The sequence below is a fragment of the Cyclospora cayetanensis genome, unplaced genomic scaffold (genome assembly GCF_002999335.1).
Source record: "Cyclospora cayetanensis isolate NF1_C8 unplaced genomic scaffold, CcayRef3 CcayRef3_contig_2, whole genome shotgun sequence".
Taxonomy (NCBI): domain Eukaryota; phylum Apicomplexa; class Conoidasida; order Eucoccidiorida; family Eimeriidae; genus Cyclospora; species Cyclospora cayetanensis.
This window is the reverse complement of record NW_020312147.1, coordinates 294,582-320,606: the sequence shown is the minus strand read 5'-3', so window position 1 is coordinate 320,606 and position 26,025 is coordinate 294,582. Positions and strand designations below refer to the sequence as shown.

General features: G+C 54.8%; 2 protein-coding genes across 2 annotated transcripts; one reads left to right on the top strand and one right to left on the bottom strand.

Annotated features, from left to right (window-relative positions):
* Nucleotides 1-635: 635 nt before the first annotated feature.
* Nucleotides 636-6,439, top strand: LOC34618822. The gene is made up of 8 exons (XM_026337737.1): nt 636-2,080; nt 3,330-3,390; nt 3,560-3,630; nt 3,920-4,042; nt 4,249-4,449; nt 5,373-5,393; nt 6,061-6,136; nt 6,326-6,439. Exons 1-8 carry the CDS (start codon nt 636-638, stop codon nt 6,437-6,439), a joined length of 2,112 nt encoding a protein of 703 aa, XP_026193522.1.
* Nucleotides 6,440-12,538: 6,099 nt separating this feature from the next.
* LOC34622810 lies at nt 12,539-24,324 on the bottom strand. The gene is made up of 7 exons (XM_026337736.1): nt 24,309-24,324; nt 24,162-24,235; nt 23,066-23,135; nt 22,895-22,993; nt 22,161-22,218; nt 12,831-12,940; nt 12,539-12,684 (listed from the first exon to the last, which is right to left on the bottom strand). Exons 1-7 carry the CDS (start codon nt 24,322-24,324, stop codon nt 12,539-12,541), a joined length of 573 nt encoding a protein of 190 aa, XP_026193521.1.
* Nucleotides 24,325-26,025: the final 1,701 nt, after the last annotated feature.

Below are 26,025 nucleotides of genomic sequence, written 5' to 3'. Positions count from 1 at the left end.
TCAAAGGAATTGAGGCGCCTCGTGGCCTATGATGCTTCCCTGTTTTTCGTACATCATGAAAATCGATCAATGAGATTCTGCACGTCTGTGTGCCTAAGGAGATATGCAAAACACCTGTATTTCCAAATAAAACAGAACCATTTCCTGTCCCTCCTCTTCGCCCGCCGGCTTCTTCCTTGGTGCCAGAGAGCGTGGCACTATGCCACAGATGATGCATACGCTTTTATGTAGATGGTTTCAAGTGAAAGCATCAGATTCATTCGCGAAAGTGTTTTTCCTTGTAATAAAAAGCCATCAGCGGCTTAGCAAGCGCCAGTGTGTGCATTTGGCCCTAGGCCTTCGCATGCTGAGAGAGAGAGCCCTGGTTTGACTCCCGTCCCTGGGAAGCCGTCTGCCCCCGTGCTCTATCCATTAAACCACTATTTGTGCAATATGTTTTGTCTTGTTTCTGACCTTTCCGACATTGCTTTCCTGTCCGTTCCTTTTTATCGTCATGAGAACTCCATGCGCGGGTCGGCTCCCGTGGCGCTGCCTTTCGTTTTCCGCTGTGTAGAAGAAGCAGCAGCAGCTGCAGTGTACCTGCATTTGTGGCGGCAGCTCTGAATGAAGCATCGTGACACGAAGTACAGAAGGCAATGTCGAGACCTCACACACACAGCGCAGACATTGCCCCTGAAGACCTACCGCGGGTTAAAGGGGGCTCCTGGCTCTCTTCCGGAAATCCCGTCAGGCGCTCTAAGAGCTCCAAGTTTTCACTCCAAGGCAGCCAAGGGCCTGGCCCCCCCCGCGCTCCAAAGGGCACTGCCCTGCAATCCTCTGTGGGAGCTGAGGAACGCGTGCGCGCTCACTGCGACGGCAGCCGATCCTCGAGTCGGCAAGCCACAGCATCCGACGCTCTCCGGGCTGCTGCTTCTCTTTGGGAAACTTCCTGTGAGGAACTCTCCTTTCGCCTTTCTCAGGAGGCACTCGACTGCCTGTCCCTCCCTCTGGCCTCGGACTGGACCGTCAGTCGGGTTGTCTCCCATTGCTTGAGTTTTGCTGAATTCCTCAGGAGGGGCTTGGACGCCTCCTGCGTGGCTCCTGGCGAGCACCGCCAGCCGCTGTATGCGTCTCTTGCGCACTGGCTGCACTTCAATGCGACTCTCGCCGCGGCCCCCTCCAGTGCTCCCCCCCCCGTTCCGCGGAGCAGCGCCAGTCCCCAGCTGCAACAGAAGCCTCAAGGAATTCCAGCCTTGAAAGAGGCAGAGGCTGTTGCTCTCTGGGGTGTTGCAGCGGCTCTGGCTTCCTTGCATACCAGGAGACATGCTCGGTGGATGAACTGGCCTCCAAGGCAGCAGCCTCAGCGTCCGTGCCCGCGAGAACACAGTGCCAATCTAGAAGACTTCCCTTCTCTGTATTACTGCTCTGCCGCTGAAGCTGCTGCCTCTGCAGCGGGCAGCATAGCGATACTCCCTAGCGCTAAGGGCGTTTCGGGGAAGTCTTTCCAGTCCCCAGACGCAGCACTCGCTGGAGCTGGCGCCTTGCTGGATGCGCAGAAAGAAGTTGTGGAAATACGGACTCTCTCGCTGCTGCTGCTTCTCTACGCTGCGAGGCACCAGCAGCGGCAGCAACCCCTTTCCCTACCCGAAGACCACTGGCACGCGCCAGGCACTCATTCTCCCAGGCGAAGCAGCTGGGCAGGGGGAGCAGGGGCCCCCTCCTGCAACGAGGAGGCCACGCGTGGTGTTTCCCTGCCCCTTTCAGGCAGACAGCACTCTGGCAGCAGGTGGGCGAATAAAACCTTCTTTTCCCGCATGCGTTTGCCGTTGTGTGGCGGCGTTCATGTGCGGGATCCTGAGTCTTCAAAAAATCCCCCCTTGCTCGTGTTATTTTGCTGCTGCCGTTGCTGCCGTTGCTGTGGCAGCAGGAGTGGCCTCGTGGACTCCTCAAAGGCGCGCTCGTACCTGTTGCAGCACTTGCCGCAGCTGCTGCAGCTGCTGCGCTGCGAGGTTCGTCCTCCCGCGGGGGAGCAGCTGCCCCAGGCAGAAGGGAACGGATGTCTCGAGGCGTGGGAGGTGCAAGCTCTCGAGGCCTTTTTAGAGTAAGTGGACAGTAAACCTGATGCTGCTGCTGAGAGTTGAACCTGATGCTGCTGCTGAGGGTTAAACCTGATGCTGCTGCTGAGAGTTGAACCTGATGCTGCTGCTGAGAGTTAAACCTGATGCTGCTGCTGAGAGTTAAACCTGATGCTGCTGCTGAGAGTTAAACCTGATGCTGCTGCTGAGGGATGCTGCTGCCCTTCAGATGCATCTTTCTGGATAGTTTGTGTGGTTGTATAGACCGATTTTATAGACACTATCGCCGCGATAAAACGCACACAGCTCCTGAGGCCTCTAAACCTCCTCCAGGAGCTGTGCTTACCTCTAGGGTGTTGCTGAATAGAGGCCTCTGCGGCTGCTGCCTGAGAGCTGTTTTGCGGCTGCAGTGTCATCCCCGGGAGCCTTGCGCTTGCGCTCGCGAAGAACGCTGCCTTGCAGCTGTCTCCCCACAGTCCGCTGCCGCACGAAGCTCTTCGAGTGAGCGCAAACTAGAGAGCGACTGTGGGAATGTGGAAGGAAGCGTTCCAAAGAGCCATGCTGGCGCTCACGGCGGGGCCTTTGGGAGGCGGACGCAGCAGTTCCCGCAGAAATGCGGGAACTGCTGAAGGGGTAATGGGGGGGAGAAAAAGGAAGAAGAAGGAGGCTGTTCTTTGCGTCTTCCCTCGAAAGTGTCTGCCGATCAGCAGTCGAGGATTTTTTAAAAATGCATTTGTGGGTGTCTGTCCGCCAATGTTTGCGCAGCACTTCTTGGATTGTTCAGAATTCGCCGGGAGCGACAGCGCATCGGAACGCTCGGAGGCGCAGCAGCATGCAGTGGCGGTAGGGTGCAGAGGCCGTTCGCCACGTCTGGGGGGGCTTAATAGGGCTGCAGGGAAAGGCGATGGTTTTTGAGGCTTTGGGTGGGGATGGGAGGCCGCGTATTGGAGGAAGGAGAATGTTTAAGGAAGGCTCGAGGGCCTCCGTGTATGGTTATGTGTGTGTATGGGGGTGTATGGTTATGTGTGTGTACGGGGGTGTATGGTTATGTGTGTGTGCGGGGGTGTATGGTTATGTGTGTGTACGGGGGTGTATGGTTATGTGTGTGTATGGGGGTGTATGGTTATGTGTGTGTACGGGGGTGTATGGTTATTTGTGTGTATGGGGGTGTGTGATGTCTTGGGTGTATGCGCATGTGTGTGCGCATAAATGGTTGTGTGTATTTGTGTGTGTGTATGTATGTATGCATGTGTATGGGCAGCGAGACTTCCACAGGCCTCCACGCGAGTGCTGCCTAATTAGGGGCCTGAGGGGGGCTCTGCGGTGTGTAAACTCGGTGAGCGCATGGATTCAGGAGCACTAAGGACGGGCGGCAGTCAGTGAACGCGTGGGGACGGCTGCAACCTCCCGTCGAACGCTTATGGAGGCATGCAGTGTGTGGTGGACTTAGGTATTGGCGGCTGTTAGGGGGGGCTGGTTGGAATTTGGGTGTGCGCCTCGCTCAGGCTACACTGGATCAAGCAAGCATCCTGAGGCTCTCCTCTTGCAGCAAGTCGGATATTGTGATATCGGCACCGTAAGAAGGGCTTTATTAGAGTCGGGAGCGATCGAGATGCGTAGTATTCTTGTTTGTTTGTGAATGCATGCAACAAGCATTCCCTCGTCTTCTTAGTCCTCTCATATTCGGACTCACTTTGCCGTTTGGGGCCTTTTCATATTTTTTGGAAACGTGCGCAGTTAATCGGGTTGAATGTTGGCGTCTCTGTCAGGCCGATTCTTTTCTGAGGCGCTGCAGTTTGAGGTCCAGGATATATGGAGATCTATGAATACGTGTATATATGTATGTATGGTTGTTGTTTGCGCAGCGTGGAGAATCTCTTCCTGGATCGCCTCTCGGGATGCACAGTCGTGGCACCTGCAGTCTTAGGAACGCTTTTAATTCGCGGCTGCTCCCGGCTGGTGATGCATGCGAGAGCTAAGCGCATTTTGTGAGCAGCTGTGTTCGGCTGACAGGGGGGAGGGAGGGGAGGGGTGGGATTCGGCATAGCTTTTGGAGGTTTGCCCTTTCTCTCTCGCTTTTTCTTTGCCAGGGGAGGGTGCTAGTACGCACAACCTGCACGCATACAAATATCCTCACCTTGCACGCGGCGAGGGTTGGGCGAGTTTCTTGGAGGGGGAGGTGTGCTTTTTGCAGCGTGGACAACACCTTGGAGGCAGATATCTTTGTGGCTTCTTGCTTCCCGCCTATCATACTCGGAGACAGTAGGGCTCTGTCTCTGGGTCCTTACAACGTCATTTCGCGGCCCTTACAGCAACAAAGGCAGCAGCAGCAGCAGCAGCAACAGCAGCAGCAGCAGCAGCAGCAACAGCAGCAGCAGCAGCAGCAACAGCAGCAGCAGCAGCAACAGCAGCAGCAGCAGCAGCAACAGCAGCAGCAGCAGCAACAGCAGGACGCAACAGAAGAGGCGGCACCGACCGATGCCCTCTTTAACGTCGGTAACATCGCTTCCCAGCACGACCCCACGAAGGGCATGCCGTAAGAAGCGAAGTGCTTGTGATTAAACACTACAGACAAAGTGTTTTCTTTAGTGCCTAAGCCGCATGAGCCATCAAGAAGGCCGAATGCTGGCTCGTGCCTGAAGAGAAGCGCAGGAGCAACATTTTTTCCCCTGCTTATATGCACTTGCACCTGTTTGCTTTAGCGCTTATACGCATTTGCACTTGTTTGCTTTAGCGCTTATATGCACTTGCACCTGTTTGCTTTACCGCTTATACGCATTTGCACTTGTTTGCTTTAGCGCTTATATGCATTTGCACTTGTTTGCTTTACCGCTTATATGCATTTGCACTTGTTTGCTTTAGCGCTTATATGCACTTGCACCTGTTTGCTTTACCGCTTGCGCGCACCCTTTACCAGTAGAAGAATGACGTCTGGACCGTGGAGCAACGCTGGTGTGCTGCTTGCAGGGCTTTGCCTTTGATCATTTCCTCGTTCGCGTATCCCATCTGCCTCTGCGCAACTCCGGGAGAAGGCGAGGGTCCTGAAGATTCGCTTCTTTCCCGTTTAGCCTTTCGGCTGGTTCATCCTAGCCGCGTGCACGTGCGTGGGGATCCGTGGCTGTTTGCTAGGCTGCGGAGAAAGTGCAGCAGCGTCGGGGGCATTCCGAGGGCGGGGGGAAAAAAAAGACACGGCTCGGCAGCGACAGAGACTGAGGAAAAACGCCTCCTTCGGGGTGGGGTTGTTTGCGTTCAGATGGTCCCTACTGTCTTCGAAGAGGAAGGCCACAACAACAAGGATTTGGGGTTCTTGGGCTGGAGGGCTTTGCCCTTACCCCAGCAGTATCATGAGGCCGTTCAGAGGCTCACCACGAAGGTACAGAAAAAAGCGGATGCAGCGACGGGAGAAGACGCTGTGGGATTGGGGCACAGGCAACACAGAGACTCGTTCGAAGGAGGTTCGAGAAATGGGTTTTCTAATGCGGGGGGAGAAGACGAGGCTTCGGAGACGCGGCCTCTTTTTGCGTCGTTGCGAGAGAGAGAGGGTCGAGGAAGGGGAAGCAGGCTCCTACGAATGAGAAAAGGGGCAGGGGGAGGGAGGGCGCGCGTCTACAATCTATCTGTCCATTCAATTACCCATCCTAGGGTCTGGTGAAGGCCTTGTTCTCCGAAGGGAATTTTGTCGCATATGGCATTCCATCTCCTTGCGTTGCGCGTGTTGTTGCCGCCTCGTGGCTGCAGGTTTGCTCAGCCAGGCAGATGCTGCAGCAGAGTGTGGGGGTGGCTAAGCACCAGCACGCTGTATCTCATTTGCTGTGTCTCATGCTGCTGTAAGCGAGCCGCTGCCGCCTCTTTCCCCCCCGTTACCCTAAAACCATGCGTGTAGAGTAATGCACATACATATAGATAAATGCACATGTATGAATGTGCAGTCCGTAAGCCTTCCTTGCTCGCATCTTAGAGCGCATGCATATCGATACTTTTCGGCTGCTCCAACGTGTGCACACAGTGATTTCTGCCGGCGACACTCTCCCAAGACCCGTCGCTTCTTGCAGCATCTGAGCAAGCGCACAACAGAGGATGCGGTGAGGACTAACTTTAGCTTTGCCATGGCGGTCCTACAAAGCGCAATGCACTTGCTCTTGGCTGCTCTGTGTCACTCTTTCTCTCTTAGCCTTTAGCTCTTTCCCTGTCTCTTTCAGCTCTCTCTGTCTCTCTTTGTCTCTCTCTGTCTCTCTCTCTATCTGTCTCCTTCGCTCGATCTCGCTCTCTAGGCTACCCACTTCATATGCGCAAAGGTTTTTAGCTCTGCTGCGACTGACTGTGTGGTCGGTGCTGTTGCAGGACGTAGCGGCGCTCAAAGAGCATCCGCAGTAACGCGCTTCTAAAGCTCGGTGTTTAATGCGGCCCTTGTTTGTGTTGGGCTGCGTTTGCCTCGCACTTTTTTCCGTTCGGGCTGACTACTCCCTAAGTTACAAGAACACGTGTATGTTCGCTTGAGGCTGTAGTTGGCAGAGCCACAAAAAGCAGTATGCCGCCTTTAAGATTGCAGAACTAAAACTAGCTTTTTTGTTTTAAACCCTCGTCAGAGGCTCGAACTTGCGAGCAGGCGTGAGAGGGTCGCGTATGTGGCCGCTAAAGGGGGCCCCTCCGCGTAGTATACACCGTGACTGTAGATGGTGTCGAGGGCGTAACCCCCTCAAAGAGCGAGATTGGCTAACAGCACATCCTGAGCCTTTGATATCTCTCACCCTTCAAAGGCCCTTTGCTGCTAGATTGGTGAATTGCAAGGCACGCATTGTGCTTGTGCAGCGCTGCCTTGCTTCGGGTTGCCCCCCCTTCGCGAGCCACCTCAGCAGCACTTACCTCCCGCAGCAGCAGCTGCTGCTGCGGGAGGTAAGTCTAGTTCTGCCATACTTCCTGCACGGTCCTAGGAAATCGCGTTATCACTTTAAAAGGCCCGGCATACTGCTCTGTCTCCTAGGAGGCTGCAGCGCTCCAGCACTCTTCAAAAAGTACACAAAAATGTGACGGCCATGCGAGGGCTGCCAGAAAGCTGTACGCACACTCCGCACACAGAGAAAGAGAGAGAGAATAGCAACTTGATTCTTCCTTGCTGGTACTGTCCTGTCGCGTGTGGCCGTCTCGGCTGCAGCCGAGACGGCAACAGCAACAAGGGCACGAAGCATGACATAGCGAAAATGACAGACGAGCTGAACCTCCGCACTTTTTCGAATGCAAGCAGGGCGCGTTCACCAAACCGCATAAAAGCATCTCGCTCTCAAAAGAAGCACGACGATTCCCCGTTCGCCACCCTTTACCCTGTCCTACGATACTTTTATCACGTTGCCCATGGAGTAATTCGTGTGCTCGCAAGCACGGCTCGCTTTAAAAGGAACAGGGCTGAGGGGATGATAGGGAAAAACGACTTACGGATATACCGGTGAAGGGTTTCCTCCTTCGTCACTTCGTCTCCCTCCCTCTTTCCCTCCTCTGTCCGCCTCGGGGGCAGTCTCCCCTGAAGGCTTTTTGCCTAGGGCCCCCTGCTAGAGAGGGCCCCCCTTCGAAGGAGCCCCCCGGCCCCACTTGACGTCCCCTTTGAAGGGGGCCCCTTCACCGGCTGCTACTCGCCTACGGTCCACCTCCTTTCACGTCGTGTCAAATGCCCTTCAGAGTATGCAGTGAGGCCCCCCTTTCCCCCACCCCCGCCCCCGCTTGGCGTTAGACTGGCTTGGGAGGTTCCTGTCTTTGTCGAAGTGTTCCGCGTATCCCGGAGACACCCCCCCGCCCGGAGAGCGCTTCCCATAGGAGAAAGAGGGGGCCCCCTCGTGATCTCTGCTGACTTCAGCAGGGGAAAGAGGCACGTAGGCCCCCTGAATCGGCTTCCTCACAATCCAGCCCTCAAGGCAATATCGAGAGGGCCGTGCCGTGTCGATACAGAAGCTGATGCCGCCGCATCTACTGCTGGTGACGCACGTGGGTGGTTCAACGCCTCTCCTCCGCGAGGATAAGGGCCCCCTTATCCGCTGGGGGCCCCTGCACACAACTGCCATCCTTGGAAGGACCCTCCTCCTTTCCGGGCCTGCCACACGGAAGATCCCTCGCTCGCGTACCTGCGTCTTTTTCAACATTTAGCTGCCTAGCTCTGGAGCACGCAATGCGCTAACTCCTGCTGCTGCTTACCTCGTCTGACGGGCAATGGAAAACTCCGATGTCTGTTTCGCTGCCTGGAAAAGTTCAGACTTCACGGCAGGAGCCAGCCTCCTTACAGGCCTGAGGAGGACGATATCGTGAACTATCGAATTGCGGATGCAAAGTCACATCCGGGCAGGAGCCTGAAGCTCTGTCCTCCTGCGCCACGTTTTTCTGCTGCCGCTCGTAGTGCTGCTCCGACTTCTGCTGCTGTGCAGCGGATAAGGCATCGCTGCATGCGGACAGTCGCCGCCCCTGCGGAAAACCCTTGTTGAATTCCAGTCTTGATTGAGCTTCTCGCCTGGGAGACCTCACCGTGCTCAACAGGCCAAGAAGAGCCTCCCAGTGAGGGTTTTTTTCCCTTTTGTGGAACGCGCAGGAGTCGCGAGCGCCTCACTCCACAAGTGCACTCAATCGTGTGCGGCTCTCGCATCGACAGATCCCGCGGAGGGCCCCTGCTGCTCATTGACTCGAAAAAAACGCCCCCGCAGCCGTCGAAGTGGAGGGGGAGAAGAGGGAATGGCAGAAAGCCCCTGCACCCCGTCTCCGGCAGTATTATTTCCCGCATGACACGGCCCCTTTTGCTCCTCCTGCCGTGCATCCTTCTCCCCAGCTGGGCGTCTCTCAGCTGGCGGCAGAAAAGAAGACGATCTTTCGGCATCCTGTTCCGCCTCTGCAGCAGCAACAGTAGGTGGTGCTGCCTCTCTCGACGCAGCCTTGCTAATGTGTGTTCGACGCTTTGACGTTTGTTGCCATGAGGGATGCAGGAGAGCCTGCGCCCGGCAGGGTAAAGTGGAATGTATCGGCTAGCGCTGTTGCGGTCGTTGCATGGGTGCTGCATTCGCTGCCTCTGTGTAGCTCTTTGCGTCTCTCCCTTGCCCACAGCCACTGCAACTGCGCCTCATCCTGCTGCTGCTGCTGCCTTGTGCAGCGGGCCGCGAAGCACGCTCTTCAAAGCCTCTTCGCAAAGCCTCTTCGCAAAGCCTCTTCGCAGAACCTCTTCGCAAAGCCTCTTTGCAAAGCCTCTTCGCAAAGCCTCTTCGCAAAGCATCTTCGCCTCGTCACGAGACAGAGAAAGCTGCTGCCTCCAGCAGCAGCTCAACGAGGAGGCCCCTCAAGGAGTGCTGCCTTTCTTCGAGTCCCACAGCCTTCCTTCGTGGCTCAGGCCTTGCAACTTCCCCTCTTCTTCTTCATGCCTTTCCCTGTAAGATGCATCATGCTGATTCTGCTTCTCCTGAGGTTACTGCTGCTGCCCCCGTTGCTGCTCGTGCTTCCGGTCCTCTTGCTCTTGCTCCTAACGCTGATGCTGCTTCTAATGCAGATGCTGCTCCTAGCGCTGATGCTGCTCCTAATGCTGATGCTGCTCCTAATGCTGATACTGCTCCTAATGCTGCTGATAATGATAATGATGATCATGACACCCCTCCTCCTCGCGTTGCAGCAGCTCGTGGTGCAGCTTAGCAAGATCCTGGCGCCGTTGCCGCTGCCGGAGGCATCGACATGCATGCGAGGTGCTGGGGGAAGGAGCCTTTTGCAGGTTGAGGCAGCGGCCTTTGCGATTTGCCTCTTGAAGACTTCCTCGTTCTCAGCAGCATCCGCAAGGCCGTGTCTGCTTTCATCGCTGCACTCCACTGCCAATCCAGCAGTCCCCACCATCACTTGCCCTGAGGCTCGCGCAGACGCATGCAGGCAGCACTGCAAGGGCCGTAAGGACGCCGAAGATACAGCGTCTTCCGAGGCAGAGGATATTCGACAGGCTCGACAGCCAGCTGCAGGTAAGTTCACCCCGCCGCTGCTGCTCCTCCTCATACTCCCCCCTCTCCTGTGGCAGATTTCTGCATCGCGAGGGGCCTCCGCGTCGAGCGCTTGATGCCAGGAACGGCGTCCTAAGACTCAATTTCCCGATGTGACTGCTGTCTCTCCTGCCCGCATCACGCCCATTAACTCAGGTGTCCAAATTCGCATGCACCTTTCCAGAACGTGAATACGCCTTACATGCGTGCCGTCCCAAGACTTCCATCGGAAGCAGGCAGCTGCGACACGAAGTTTCAAGGCCTGCTGCTTCGCAGCCTCGACAGCCTGCAGCGCAGCGCACCACACCCCCGCAGACATCCACAAGCGCTGGGGCAGAAAGAAGGCTCGCTACGAGAAACAAATGGCCACGCGTCCTTCCAGAGCTGGTGGCAGCCTGAGCAACGCTTCTCGAAGAGAGCATCTGAGCAACCGAAGCAGATCCTATTGGCGGGAGAAGCTCTGACGTGATCGGAGACGGCGCTGCAGCGAGTATCCCTCCAAGCAGCAGGGGCCCCCTGGGGGATCCGGAGAGTGCAGGGCCGCATCTTTGCATGTCTCTGCCCACCTCTGTTGTTGCCGCTGCCGTGAGAAAAAGGGGGGAAGAAGAAAAAAAGGCACCCGCCGTCTTCTTGGATCCACGCGATTTCCTAGAACAGCCTCGCCTTCTCAATTACCGCGCCGCTGCTGCAATATTTCCGCCGCTGCAACGGCTTGGTGAGAGCGAGAGCAGCTGCTGCTGCTGCTCTCACCAAGCCTCGGATCCCCAAAAGAACAAACAAGAAGAATTTCCTCCCTACAGGCGAACCAACACACACGCCTCATAGTCATCCTCTGTCCAGAGGGAGGTAGGAGTGCATGTGCGTTTCTGCTGGAATGCCGCATTGTCCTCTGCCGTCAACTCCTTCACTTAAAAACATCGCAGCACGTTCTGAGGGTAATGCTGCTGCTGCTGCTATTACTGCTGCTGCTGCTGCTGCTGCTGCTGCTTCCGCTGTTGGCCCCAAAGCCGCCGATGCGGCACCTTTTGCACGCGTAAAGCGGCAGCTGCACCCTCATCAGAACACACTTTGTGTATGTCGCATGCTGCAACAGCATACCCACACCTGAAGGACCTGATGCGGCCGCATCCTCCACTTCTGAAGGCTTCCCTGCAGCTGTCAACGTGGAAAGTGCTGTTGCTACTTCGGAAGCGCGAGGTGATATGGCAGCCGCAGGGACTGCAGCCTCAGGAGCTGCAGTATCAGCCTTCAGAGATGTGAGCATCGCGAGGAAAAAGACAGACCAAAGGGTCGCAAACAAGAAGCCTTGCCCTGTACGTGGCAGAGCAACGGCATGCGTCTGTTACAGTAGCGCTCGATAATGGAGGTAATGCCATTTGTGACTCTTCATCACAAACGGCCCCAGCTTCAGCCGTGAACAAACATCAGTGCCTGCAGCACTCTGCGGTCTGGGGGGAGACGCTTTAGACTGTGGGCCTTAAGAAGAAGAGCGTGCGATGTTGAATGCTGTAACCGTGTTTCCTGCCACAGCGGCGCATGCACAAGAGATAGAAGAAGTATTTTCACCAGACGCCACTACGGGGGGAGCAGAGGAAGGGGGGCGGGTGAGGGGGGAAATTGTTCGGTTATGGTGAAATCGCCATGACCGATAGCTGCAGCACTGCTGAGGACGTCTCGGAACGCCTTGCTGCTCTCGAAGCCTCAGTTGTGCATGACTCTTCTGAAGGGGCCCCGCCGCCTTCGGGGCCCCCTGCAGGCTTTTGACGCTGTTGTTGGAGGTGCTTCAGTTGACAGCCTTCCACATTCTGCGAAGATACAGGCATCTGGATCGGTATCTGCTGCTGTATCTGTATCTGCTGTATCTGCTGCATCTGTATCTGCTGTATCTGCTGTATCTGTATCTGCATCTTGCCATTCGAGGCTCCGGGCAAAACGGCGTGTGGTCTTTTGCTGCTGCTGCTGATGCTCCAAGACTCGTTGGAACTGCCCTTCTATTGTGGAATGCTCTCTTGTTTGCGGGAGGGGGGGACGCCTTCGGTTGCTGGAGTTGTTTCTGCTGTTTTTGGTGGAGAAGGTAGGCGGCTTCCGGCTTGTTGAGCGTCTTTAAGGACAAGCCGAGGAAGGGAACTTGCTGGGGGCCCCTTTAGAGGAAACCGACTTCTGGATTCCTCCGCCTAGGGGGCCCCCAGGTGTGGGTGTGACGGCGCATGGAGGGACTCTCTTTAAGGACCCTTGGGGGGGCCCCCCGGGGGGCCCCGGTCTGCCGGGGGGCTCTTCCACCGCAGCTGCGAAAACGCCAGTTCATCGCCGGTTGGTCGAGCGGCGTCCAAGGGGCCCTCTTTTGCAGAGGGCAAGGGGGGGCCCCCTGCTGCCTCGCCAACGGGCCGTCCCCCATCACTCCCCCCGGCAACACCCCCCTTGAGGGGGCATCGTGGACGGCTGACTGAACGCTTTGGGGCCCTCCAGGGGGTTGTCTTCGAGAGTATGCGTTTCGAGGTTGGTTTACAAATCCTCCCCCGATGGTGGCCATGAAGTGGGAGGGAGGAAACTCCCGCACGTTGCCTCTCCTCGACGACACGAAGGCTGCCCCCAACAGCCGTAGGGGCCGGAAGGGAAGCCTTTGAAGGTCTTATTATGACCATCACAGCCTAACACGCCCTAAAACGCAAACGCTAATCCCGGGATACGAGGCCCCCCTGTGAGAGGCAGAAGAAGGGTGCTGAGCCACACGCGCGGGGGGTACCTGCGGTCAATCGATTCTGAATGTATGGCTACTGGTGCGCCGCTGGCATGCCTTCTGCCACTGCTTCTGCAGGGACTGCAAGTCTAGCATGAGTAGCTGCGGTGGGATCGGACGGCGCTGCCCGTCGGTCTAGCGTTGAGAGGGCCCCGGGAATACTTGAACTATTCAGTCGCGATTCTCAGGGGGAAAAGCCACAGGAAGCACCCCCTCCCCATCCCCCATACACCTCCCGTCCGAAAAAAAGAGCTTCGAGGGGCTGTTCACGGTGCAAAGTTAATTGGAGGACCACCTTTGCCCTCGAGCTGCCTCACCTGCCGTCGGCTGCGCACAGCTAAAAAACAAGAAGGCACGGTACTTGCCGCCCTAGGACCCCTAAAAGGACTCCTGAAATGACAGCGATTTCTTTGCTTGCTTACGCGCTGCTTGCGGTGGAAACTCAGAAGTAAGAGAAGACTTGGGCAGAATGGGCGTGGGGGGACTCCCGGATGCACGGGGGGTCGAGCAGCGACAGCCAGCAGCAGCACCATCTGCTCTACCGAAGCCTTTAGCTCTTCAAAGAGGCATTAATTTTGTCTCGTGCTGCATTTTACGCCCGAAAGACCCCCGAACATCGCCTGTTTCCGGGATATATGCGTTCATCAGCTCATCACGTCGAGCTTTGGACTTCCTAGCGCGTATGGGAATGCGCGAGGAAATGAGCATACTCATACTTAGGCTGCTCCCATTTGTCGTGACTGCTAGCCTTTGCTTTGCCTGGGAAAGCCGTGTCGGCGGCTGCTCACCAATTAGCGCAGAGGCGCTTCCTGACGCTCTAGGGAGTCGCAGATCTGCATGACCCTCTAGTGGGCTGTGTGAAAGCCCCCACCGAGGGCCTACATACGGAGAGCCTCTAGCAGCTCCAATCCGCCAAGCGTAGTTGAAAGCAAATAAAGGAAACGCGGTATCGTCTTAAAGAGCTCTCCCCCTCGCTGTGCCATCCGCATCCTTTATAGCTCCGATGTAACGGGCTATGCTACTTTTTGGTACCTTCCACCATACTACTTGATAGGAATTTGAAGGCTCTAACAAATGGGGCTGCCTGTCATTGCGAAGTCCTCGTATTTCTGCACAAAAAGACGCGATGCGCTGTGGATGCGCGCTCCATGCTGTTTGTGCTAGTACCTGGGTATACTTAAAGTGCTTCAGGGGTGCAGCAGCTATGTGCACATTAGCTTTCCCTCTCCCCTCATGTCACGAACTCTAAGGGACGCGGACAGAAGTAAGCGGCACTACCTTCAGGATGCAACATTCTATATTTTATGGTGCCTGGCACCAAGTGTCTCTGTACGAAGACCTAAAATAGAGGGTTACCGTTGTTTGCACTGCAAGGTTTGTTGCTGCGATTCTCCGCTCCCCCATCGGCTCTAAGCCCAAAGCGCTGTGCAATTTACATATGACAAGTGTCTAATTCCAATAATGTTACTTGTTAATTCAAGAATTGAAGCTATTTTTGGCAGCAGTCTACAAAACGCACCCTCTGGAGTGGGTTTAGTGGCACATCGCCTCTGCAGGAGGGCGGCAGAAGCCAGCGTGCAACCTTATGTGAATGCAGTAGCTTCACGACTGGTAGAAACGCGTGATATGCGATAGCGTTAAGGGTGGCCGGCCAGCGCTCGAAGAAGTCATCAGCCATTTAGAAGGGTACCTCGGTATGTAGCCCGAGATAAAGAAAAACCGGTGCTCCCTATGGCGTGTTTAGTGGAAAGAGAGCATTTCAGTATTGGCTGTATTCAGCCTTCAGGGATTACTACAGTTCCTGGCCTACATGCAAGCCTGACCCTTCGGTCTATGCCGAGATCAGCTCAGTGGTACGCGCTAAGAGGATTGAGAAGCATTCTGCACAGGATACTGTTAACAGGTCGGTTTATCGCAAAATAGGACGCTGAAGCGATAGCGCAGGCAAGGGGATGCTTTATCAGTGGGTTATCTGAGATCTATCCGTCGCGCTACTTGGACGCAGGATAAGTGGCAACCCAGCGGTTTATAGTCGGCCAACATGTTGGGCTTTTACAATTGGACTACTTTTATTTTTAAAGATAAAGAGCGCAACTCCTGCGTCTGGGTATGAATAGTGAGGTCAGGATTTGGAAACTACGTATGTTGGGTGCATGTCATCCGGTCGTAGCCTCTAGTCGAAAGTGAACGAAAGAAAAACAGGACAGATTTGCACATCGTCGCAGCCCCAGACAACCCCCCAAAATCGGTTACTTGCCTCAATTGTGAGAAATTAAGTCATTTTATCCCGAAGTGCAAGCGAACACAGAAGCGGAAGTTCCTAATGCCTCATATTAAGGAATCACTTGCACTAGGTGGATCAGCACTCTACTCGACATTAGAATTCACAGACAGTTTCTTCCGATCCCCGAATTCGCTCTGATTGCAACCGCAAAACAACGCTCGGCATTCCCACTCGCAAGCTTGGGTGCGGTTATGTGCCGTTTAAGCTTGTTAATATTCTAGCTGAGAGGCAACGGCAAGCGTATGGGGACTTTTATGATCCCATCCAGGTGGGCTGGATGCCTAACTACATGGACGACGTCATATTCTTCAACAGCAACTTTGAAGAGCAGTACGACACCTATGACATGCGCTTCAGCTGGTACGGGATAAGCAGTGGTCTGCGAAGATATGCAAGTGTTCGGTTTACAAAAGAACAACTGCGTTTCCGGAAGCCCATCTTTCGGCTACAGACATGCAGCCAAACTCAGCAAAAACTGAAGCAGTCAAGTAGTGGTCTTAACCTGTTCGCGCTCCGAGGGCGGCTGCAAAGTTCAAAGGGCTTGCACTCTATACCGATAATTCATTCCTGGATTGGCTCCTCCGTTCGTCAATTCTTTGACTGACGGCCTTCAAAAAGCCTAGTGTGTGAACTAGACAGAGGATGCTGGTGCAGAAGCAATACGCTTAGCGCGCGCCTTAAAAATTACCCGTTACTTGTGCTGTCCACCTATGCATGTCATATCCTCCTTATAAGCGATGCTAATGGCGTGGCGGTGGGTATTCGTGTCAGTAAACACGCTGCGCACCTCCCCAAGCACCAAATTATTCCTAGTTATCCTCGTCTCTTCGCCGTCAACGAGTAGCGGTATCCAGTTAGGGAGGAAGGTTTATGATTGTACAGCGTGAAATTCGCCGTCAGTAATGCTTCGTGCTCCATTTTACTGCCAGCACCGTGTTTCAGTCTTAAAAATACCTAGCAAAGAGCTTTCAGGCCTGTGGAAATCCAAGAGATATTCTGGCTTGGGCCCCCCATACAGGATTACTTGGCAGTGGAGCTTGATAAAAGTAGTAAGACTAGCGGGATCGCGTGCGCGCTCTCGAGCCGCCCCACCAGGTCACTAATGTACAGTGTGGTCGCTCTTGGTCGTGGTGAGGAGCGACTATTTCTATCGACGTTGGACGAGCGTTGTTGAGACTCATGTATTTGGTATCATGAAAGAATCCAGAATGGCAAGTAAGTGAAACTCCATGACGTTCAGGATATTTCGCTGTCATTCTAATTAAAGCGGGCGCTCCGTCGCTTGTTCATCTTGCCTACCTTCCGCAGTTCCATGTTGCGCAGTGTACAAGATCATCCACTCTTCGGCCATGCTGCAATTTGCGCTACAGTAGAGAGGCTTTTGCGATCTTTGCTGTGGCATGAAATATACCCGACGGCAAAGTTTATTCACGGTCATGCGCAGATTGACAAAGGTGTAGAATTCTCCTAAAGTTGGCTCTTTGCAAAGGCTTCCAGTCCCTAAAAGGCTTGGACATTTCTGAGTATGGACATCACTGTGGTACTACAGGAGGCTGGGAGTCGAAAGTAGCAGCTACGTTGCTATCAACAGACTCAAAAAATGTGCCCCCCTCATGCCTTGTTGCGGCCCTCTTGCGGCTCGGGATGTCGCTCAATTATTTGCTCATGCTTGGAAGCTCCACGAGCGCCTGATGTATTACCTCATAGAAAGGCATCCCCGATCCATTAGTGCGTTGTGGCATGCCATATTCAAGTGCCTTACACTTGAAGCAAATACGACCACTGTGAATTACTCGTCGGTAGGTAAATAATTCCACCCGCCGTAGTCTTCTTCAACATATGCGATGTTATGCTCGGGAACATCCAATTGCTTGGATCGAGATACTTCCAGATGATGAGTCTTCATGGAACGAATGCACAAGGCTCTACGCCTTGCTCCCCCGCATCCCTGTGGAGCCCCTCTTTGATCCGGGCCCGCACCTGGTAATCCGGGATCAAAGGCCAGACTTTGCGATGAAAGACTCTGGAGCAAGGCTGGATAGTGCAGGCGATGATTTGCGTAATTCTCACGGAAGACAAGCAGGTGGCTAGGGCCATTTGCAATTTTCCCACAAAATAATGTATTTCGTAGTGCATTTACTTCCCTTCAGTTTATGACGCCACAGAATTATCGCTGTGGGTATCCCAGGGAAGCTTTCGAAGGACCAATTATTTGTAGGCTTCGCCGCGCAGTCCAATTAACTGTAAGAATGCGGAGGATCCACAGGGAGCCGTAGAAGTGCTTAATTTGAGGACTGTTGCGCATTGAGGACACACCAGACGGGAGTTTCCAATAAAAGGAAGTGACCACTGCCATCCTCACTGACTGACCGACGAGTAGGGGCGGGCTTCTTTGTTCTTGCAGAAGAAGTTGAGACTCTGCTCAACGACGCTAGCCGTCAAGGACGGGGTTTCTTAGAACTTGTCCTTCTACGCTGCTTGTTCTACAAAAAGTGCTCCCTTTACATGTGTGTATTGCCTGGAAAGTTCTTGCTAATTACTTTGAAGACGATATCTACACTCAGATTTTATGGGTAGGCACTCTCAGGTATGCAGTCCCTACATTCTTCCTTCTGCGTCTTTTGGGGCTGGAAAGTTAGCTAGACTGCTTGCATCGTCTGTATTTGCATGCATGTAATGCTTATTGAGGAGTGGATGCACTGCTGAAGTCATTTTTTCTACTGTTCGATGCACACACATGCTTTTCCTCATCTGCGCGGCGTTCACGCTTCTACCTGCCTGGAAAGTGGCGACAGGGCGCGAACTCCTCGGTCGCCGTGCATGCTGTTGGTATGAATGCACAGGTGCGGGATACGAGGGCGTCTTTGAAGTGAGGGGGAAGGCGTGGAGGGCTATGCTACACTGGAACGCTTCATACTGCACTAGTTTATATTTATCCACAAATTCGTGAAGGATTGCATGATAAATTTGCGTGTTTAAGATTCCTTTTTCAGGCCGAGTATTAGGGCCTCGTTACAAAGTCAAGTAATGCAGTGCGCATGTGCGCTAGATGCTATCTGCATCTAACGTTGAACTCTCGGAGTCCTTCGAAGGTGCAGCGCAGCTACGCGCAACTGGGCTCTCCCTCTCTCCTCCTGTTGAGAACTCATAAATGGCGCGAACGGAAGAAGGCAGTATTTTTTAGGATAAACGCTATCACTCTCCATTACGTTGGTATTAAATTTGTAGTTAGGTGTCTCCTAACGGAGACACCTTGGATAAAACTTTGCATTGGAAATGAAAGGAGAGAGAGAGAGAGAGACAGAGAGCGGCACATGCCAAGGGTGCGCAGGCGCTACAGCACTGGCCACAGGTGTTTCGCTCCAACCAGCGATGCACCGCTGGTTGCAGCGAAGAGCTAGCTCTAGAGCAAGGCACACATTTTTCATTATTATCGACCAGAGCTACTTGACTCTACCATGCAAACAAAAAATTATTCTGCAAGCGCTCACTGTCAAACTCAACTGGTCAGGTAGAAAGTGCCCAAGCGTAGCTTTAGACTGCTTCATTGTACCTCCTTAAAATGCTCAAACCGCGAGACCCAGTACTCTAATTGTATGCAAATGGACCCCTGTGTATAGAGCGTCAGAGCAGATACTTGCGGGCTCTTAAGGGCGTAACCCTGACAGGAGTTCTTTATAGCCAATGCGCCAGAGAAAAAACAGTTAGCCATCCGAACAACGTGCCCAGTATTCTGCTGTGTTTAGCATACACTTTCACGTCTTGAATCATTTAGACACGTGCACTCCAATACACACACACACACTTCTCACGATAAAGCATCCATTGTCTCGCATGTAAGAGCCTCTATTTCTGAGCTGCCGTTCATGCTAGATCGATAGCCCTGTTGGCTGTACGCACCACTCTTTGCCTCGAAAAGGAAATCCTTACCTTCAAAGTCCTATAATCAAACTGGAAGCATGGTCGTCCTCCCTTTCCCCATGGCACCGGCCAGAGGAGACCGGGGTGCGTGGGTTGGAGTGCGAAGAGTGGCTGCCTCCCCAGGTTCCTTCAGAGTATTTTTACACCCATGTACACAGTAATGGAGAGCACCGATATGCAGCAAGTGTTTTCACCGCCTGTTCGCCTCCTCTGCTTCCGAATAAATGCAGTGTACGACAGGCCGAATTACGCAAACAGGATTACGCACGCAACGCTTGTAACAAAGGAGTAGGGTGATGAAAAAGATGCTCACGTGTTTCACAGCCGGACGCGAAGAAGGTCGCTGTCATTCATCGAAATTCCGATCGTCGAAAGGGATACGTTAAACGGCTCACGCTGCACAAGGATTCCATTGAAGCCCCTTGGAACCTCACGACCTCCACACGGGGGGTGAGAGCAGCTGAGGGAAGTGAATTCTAGAGGGTTAACTTGCCTCCGCCAAACACTCTTCTCCGCCCATCAAGTCCTCAATTCTGCAAAACCAACAGGTTTTTCTGTGAACTGGCAGGGGTGGTGCGAAAGCCCTCTCCTAGCTCTAAGGATGGTTTTCTGCTTTCTCCCCACTGCGGAACGAGCGGCTACGAGTGACGAGGCAGGTCTGTTTTCAACGCTGTATGAGGGGGGTGTGCCGTGTGAGCCTCCAACACACTTTCCCAGAGCGCCGAGCCAAAGCTGCCCCAGACCCCATTCAAGCAGCGCTCATGCCTCCTATCCAGCACACTGCCACATCCCGCAGAGAGGTAGGATAATCCCCCTTGCTGGCACCTCCACTCCGCCGTATTTTGCCGTTAGCAGCATGCTAGAAGCCGCGGCTCAGCAGAGAGGTGCGTTCACGCCAACGGATTCCGTATTGTCACGCTGTGCCCCCGCGAGCCCTCCAGACGCTTCTCTTTTCGAGGTGCCACTCCTTCCAAGCGCGATTCTCTAGCCGTTTCGACGCTTTTCTGGATGGTGCTGCTTAGACGTGCCAACCTCAACGGACAGAAGGCGCATGCTGGGGTCGTGGAAAAGCCCAGTCAGGCAAAGAGCACGGTGAGACTTAGCGGAAAATTGCGCCATGCAAAGGGCTCGATTGAAGCAGACGGACCCTGCACCGCCAGTCGCCCTCCAAGATCTCGACTCTTAAAGGGTTCTACATGCGCGGGGTGGCCAACTGCCCGTAGCCTGCTTCCCCAAACCAGGTGCACCATCCCCAAACTCCCTCCCTGGTCGCAAAGCTGCAGCTGCGTTGCGTTGCGTTGGCTGTTTTGTGGAGAGCCCTAGATGCGAAATAGTGAAGCAAATGTGGCAACCGTAGTGCCACCATGCTAGAGGCTTTCTGATTGAGGGGCCCAGGGATGCTGGGAGGTGTGGGTGCACTCTAGAGTTCCAAACAGTTAACAATTTCCAGCTGCCTGCTGCCAGTGTTCACCCCCAAACGGCGCCGGCTACCCCTTGCCCCCATATATGTTTTCAGCTCTACCGCAGCTAGAGGCTGGACACGTGGCTTGAGCACAGGGCGCTATCCCCCTGATTTTGCTTCGCTTGGTGCCCATTTGAATATGGGTGGAGTGAAGGCCACACGCAGCCCATATATATGAGGGCTCATGACGCCATCGCGGAACTCATTTTTCATTTGCGTTCCCCTTGTCACCGCGAGAATCCTTCGTCAGACCCGTCCCCACTAGCGCACGCACGGCTGTAAATAGAAATGCGAGGGCTCTAAGAACCTGCATACCATGGCAGATCTGAAGGCTGTATTCTTGCTGTGCCTCCGACACGTTTTCCCGACCAGTGCCAAAAGGAAAGGGGCGCACTGGCAGCACACATCTCACAAAGGAAGGAAGACGCCGCGCTGCCCTGGAGACTAAGTGTTGCTGAAGATGCTATGAAAGATTAGGTTGCATTTGTTTTAGCAAACATATTGCCGCTCCTGCACACCTATATGTCTGTAAATACCAAATATAGCTAGCCGGCTAGCCAGCTAGCCAGCGAGCTAGCTGCCTCAGTGTACGCTGCTGCGTCTGCTGCCTCCACAGGAAAAAAAGCAAGCCACAAGCTCTTTCTCTAGAGATGCAGCAGCACCTACCTTGCCACAAGATGGCTAAGAGGGGGGGACGCTGTGGGGGCGGGGGGGAGGGGGCTTTTTGGGCGAAGAGGGCTTGAGGCATGCCAGTTTTACGAGAGGAGAGTAAAGACAGAAAGCATGCGAATTCGGAGTGCCGGTGCAAGCTCACGAAAGTCGCAGCACCTTGCGCGTAGAACCACCCTCCCACCACTGTGTGGTGGAGCAGCTGCAGACTCGCCTGTCCACGGTGCCTCAGGACGTCTCACTCGGCGAGAAACGGATGCATCAAAGCCTCCTCACAGCTCATCCTGCGCTGCTTAGGAGCGAGCAGGCCTAACACGAATTCACGTGCCTCCGTGCCTCCCGCCAGAGACCCCCTGATGGCCTCTGCGTCATCACTCGAGGGCTGAGATTCCTCGGAGTCGAAGGAAATCTCGATTCTAGTGATGCGTCTGCGAAGCAAGTGCCGCACCAGCCGAGCTGGGAGCTTGGTCGCTTTTTCTCTACTAAGAGTCGGGTGGGCCCCACTACGCGGAGCGTCCAGTATTGCACGCGCCTTCTCCCGTGCTTACTGTTTGATTTCTTGAGGTGTTTTTCCCGTGAAGGGAAGACGGCCGCTCGTGAGGAGTTCGAAGGCAAGAACTCCGAGGCTCCAGAGATCGGCGGAGTAGTCATAGGAATCTCCCAAGACGACCTATGAAAAAATGCGCGCACGTAGCGCGAAGCGTCAGCAAGGCAATGGAGGTGGAAGGGGAGGGGGGGAGCGGGGTTTAGGACCTGGGTTTAGGATTTGCTCGCCGCAGGCTGCGTCTCTGAAGCGCCGCTGAGGGGCTGCTGACAGCCTCTGTCTTTCTGCCAACGATCGTCTCCCTCGTTGTTCAACGGGAGCCAGAGGAACAGCGCAGGAGTAGGGGGTGGCGAGCAGAGAGGAGCTCGGAAGGGAGACAGCCAAGCGCGCCGCAGAGTGGGAGGAAATGGAGGAAGAGAGGACGTTCAAGCATAGAGAAGCGTCACGAGAATTCGCAGTGTCGAGAATGCAGCAGCAAACGCAAAACGGCCACAGAAAAAGCTGCACACCTCGGGAGCTGCGTATGCCAACGTTCCCGTGACTTCAGTTGTACCGCAGTTAGGGCCTGCGAAGTAAAATGCGCAGGAAAAAGGCTTTGCTAACAAGGGGGGCAGGCAGGCAGCAGACGAGGGGGCAAATGCTTGCGAAAGGAGCAAAGCAACAGAAGCACACGCGGCAGAGGTAGGCCCCAGTATGCATGCGTCGCTGGCTAAGTAGGAGTGGAAGATCTCTCTTGGAGGCAGGAGTCTAAGAAACAGGCGGCACAGGATTCGGCGTGGCAGGCTCGATCAAAGCAGGCGGTAAAGAAGCAAGCCTTAGGAGAAGGCCGGCAATCGCTTTTCCTGGCTCGAGAGATAGAGAGAGGGCACGAGAGAAGAAAGTTCAAGCACGGGCGGAAAGTGAGCAAATGCGATCCGCTGGCGGGAGCCTCAAGGCTCGCTCAAAGCAGAAGGCGGAAAGGCAGGCAACAGGCAGGCAACAGGCAGGCAACAGGCAGGCAGGCAGTCTCAAACGAGATGCAATGGAGAGAGCGCCTTAGCGATTTCTCGCTCGCTCGCTTGCTCGCTCATAAGGTGTGCGCAAGCAGAGGGCAGACACTAAGGGGCAGGTGCCCGAACACGTGGAAGGCGAGAAAAGGAGCGAATGTGGCGACTGGTTCTGCGCGGTGGGAGAAAAAATAACCGATGCGCCTAACACGACTAAAAAGCAGACAGTTGTCAGCGCAGCAAGCAAAGCTCTACCTAAGAACCTGGCTAGGCCGAAATCCGCGATCTTTACGCCTTGAAGGCTTTTGCATGCGCATGTGAAGACGTGCTGCATATCCAGAGCTTCTGCAGCGGCTGCACCTGTCCCTGTGCCTGCTGGAGCTGGAGCTGAAGCGGCTGCACTGGCGGCAGCCTCGGCAGCCGTGCCGAGCGCTGTTGCTGTTGCTCGTGAAGATGTTGCCTCGGTGGCTGTCGCATCATTCTGTGCAACCGGAGCCTCGGGCAGAGCATTCCAGGAGTCTCCGCGTGAAGGCGGGAGCGGGTCCGACCAGGGAAGCCGCGAACTACCAGTGCGTGCATCTTCTTCTTGCTGGGCGCCTTCTTCCCGCTGCTGCTGCTGAGGAGGAACCTCCTGCCGCTGCTGGTGACAAGGACGAATGCACGCAACAACCTTCTGGGAAGGAGAGAATACTTGGATTTGAGGGGCTGCACGCAGCGGCGGCAACACAGGCAGAAGAAGGCCTTTTCAGCTCTGCGCAGATCCTGCTTGGTGCCCTTCCGTGGCTGCTACATGCATATGCATGAATATGTGCATGTGTACGTATGCATACATGCACATACGTGCAGGGGAAGCAGTACAGAGAGAGGAAGAAACCACACTAAGCCGCTGCAGCAAAATGCAAAAACGGTTGTGGCTTGGGCTAGAAGCGGATTTGACTTACTGATGAGGACAGACGCTTGAGCCTGGGGAAGCTTGGCATTTCGTTTTCGGCTACCCCTGCTATTCTTGCTGCTCTCACTATGGCAGCTGCACCCGTCGCTGCTGCTTCTGCCGCTGCTGCTCTTGCTGCTGCTGCTCTTGCTGCTGTTGCTCTTGCTGCTGTTGCCATGCTGAGTGTCGATGCAGACGCTGCCATGGACCCCTCCACTCGGTCGACGCCTCACCCTGCCAGCACTGCCGTTGGCATTCGCAGTCGCATTGGCATGAGCAGCAGAGCCTTGTCTCCCCGTCGCTCCTGCCGAAGAGAAGAGCGCTTGAGAAGCGTTCTGAGGCTTTGGCCTTCTGCCTCCCTTCGCTTTCAGCAGTGGGGGAGTCTGAGGCTGCAGCAGCTGCGGTTGCTGCTGCTGCTGCTCAAAACACAACAAGAGGTTGCTCGGCTTTATGTCTCTATGGACCACACCTTTTGCATGGATGTGCTGCAGCCCGAGCAGAACGGAGCGCAGTATGCGCTTGGTGGTGTCTACAGGAATCAACGCTTGCTGCTCCTGCTGCTGCTGCTCCTGCTGCTGCTGCTCCTGCTGCTGCTGCTCTTGCTGCTGCTCTCGCTGCTGCTGCTCCTGCTGCTGCTGCTCTTGCTGCTGCTGCTCTTCCTTGCGCTTACCAAAGGGAGAAGGGGGGCTTCTTGTAGAAGCCAAGGCTGCCACAAAGGCAGCCGCGGCACTCCAAAGCTTCCTGCCCTCCCCATGCTGCTGCGAGTAGAGGGGCTCATGCTGCCGCTGCTGCTGCTCTTGTTGCGACTTTTCGCCCTGGAGACGCTGCTGCTGCACCATAATTGAGAGGTCGATGAGGCCCCTAAGATCTCCGCGCTCCTTGAACTCTGTTACCAAATAAAAGTACTCGGGTGTTTCGTGGGAACCAAAGAATGACACTACAAAGGGGCTATCCAAGAGAGAGAGGATCTGCAACTCCGTGCGTAGAGCATCCCTAAAACAAGGCCCGCATGCCACATCGTCGCAAACGCAGCCAGCTTTGAAAAGAAGGCAAGCGACCCTTTTGAGCAGGCTGCCGACACCTCCCTTGAGCATCCAGCAAGCCTCCTGTGCTCCCCCTCCCCCCGTGAGAGGTGTTTTTGCTTCTGGGCGCGGCCCTTTTAGGGAGGCTTCTGGCGAGCGTGTGCAGCGACGCTCGCAAGAGCACGAGGAACGCCGCAAACTGCTCTGACTGCAAAAACCGAGACGTACCGCTTGGTTCGATTATTCAAAGCCTGCTTGCTTACGATCTTCACAGCCACTTTCTGCTGCGTCTTTCTTTCAATCGCAAGCCGCACCGAGCCAAAGCGGCCAACCCCCAGCGGGGGGCCCCCTACCAGCGAGAATGCGTCATGAAAGCTGGGTGCACTATTTTGCTGCTTCAGAGCCTCCAGCCATCTGCGCGGCACAACACATGGGTGACACTGGAGGACGCCAGTAGAGAGGCTCTGCAACAAGGCCGCTGCAGGTGCCCTCTGTGCGTCTGCAAGGCGCAGAAAAATGCCTCATCCGCCTTCCTGAAGCTCCAAACGCATGCAAGACGCCTAACGCCACGGTAGCAGCAGCAAGAGCAGCAGCAAGAGCAGACGCAACTCCTGAGATGCCCCCTGTGTGTCTAACCTCTGGCGGTCTTCAGCAGTTTCTGCGTAAAGCGTCTTTATCAGCTTGTTGTCGTTCGCCTTGATCGAGAATCCAAACAAAACGGCGCCTGGCTTGTTGCTTGCCCTAAGTCCACGGAGAGTCGGAGTTTCTGTGCACCAGCAGAAACACAGGCATTCCCCTAAGATACACATCTACAGATATATATATATATGTATATATATATATATGTATATAAACACCTGAAAGGAGACAGACGCATGCATCTCTCGGAGAGGCAGCGCATTCCGTGCAAGTGGAGGGACGTCTGCGAACAAGGCAGGCAATCCCCTTGAAAAGCCTCAAGAACCTGCCGCATGCGGCTCCTCACGCCAACCCCTCGAAGTCAAGAAGTGGCTTCGCCTGTGGGGCGGGTGTAAGTCCTCACTGTGGGCCGACACAAAGCAGTCGCGCAGCAGAATCGTGCTTGTCGAGCTCTCGTGGGAAAGCGATCGGAACGCTGAAGGCGCACGAGACACACCCAACCCACGCATGCTCGAGCAGCAGCAGAGGGCGACCAAGCTGAACATTTGGCGCCTCCAAAAAAAATCCCAGAAACACCTTTGGACGGCTGCCCAGCACTCGGAGAGCCGTGACTCAAGAAAGCCCTTACAGTAAAGAACGCGTTCTTTCAGTACGAAGTATCTTTTTGTCCAGAGGCTGAAGTGGCGTCCCTCTGGCAGCAAGGCGCATGCATGCGGATGCATGGAAAGCGTAAAGCAGGGGGGAGAGGGCATGCACGGAGGCTGGGAGCGAGAAGGGGGCTCGCCAAGTGCAGG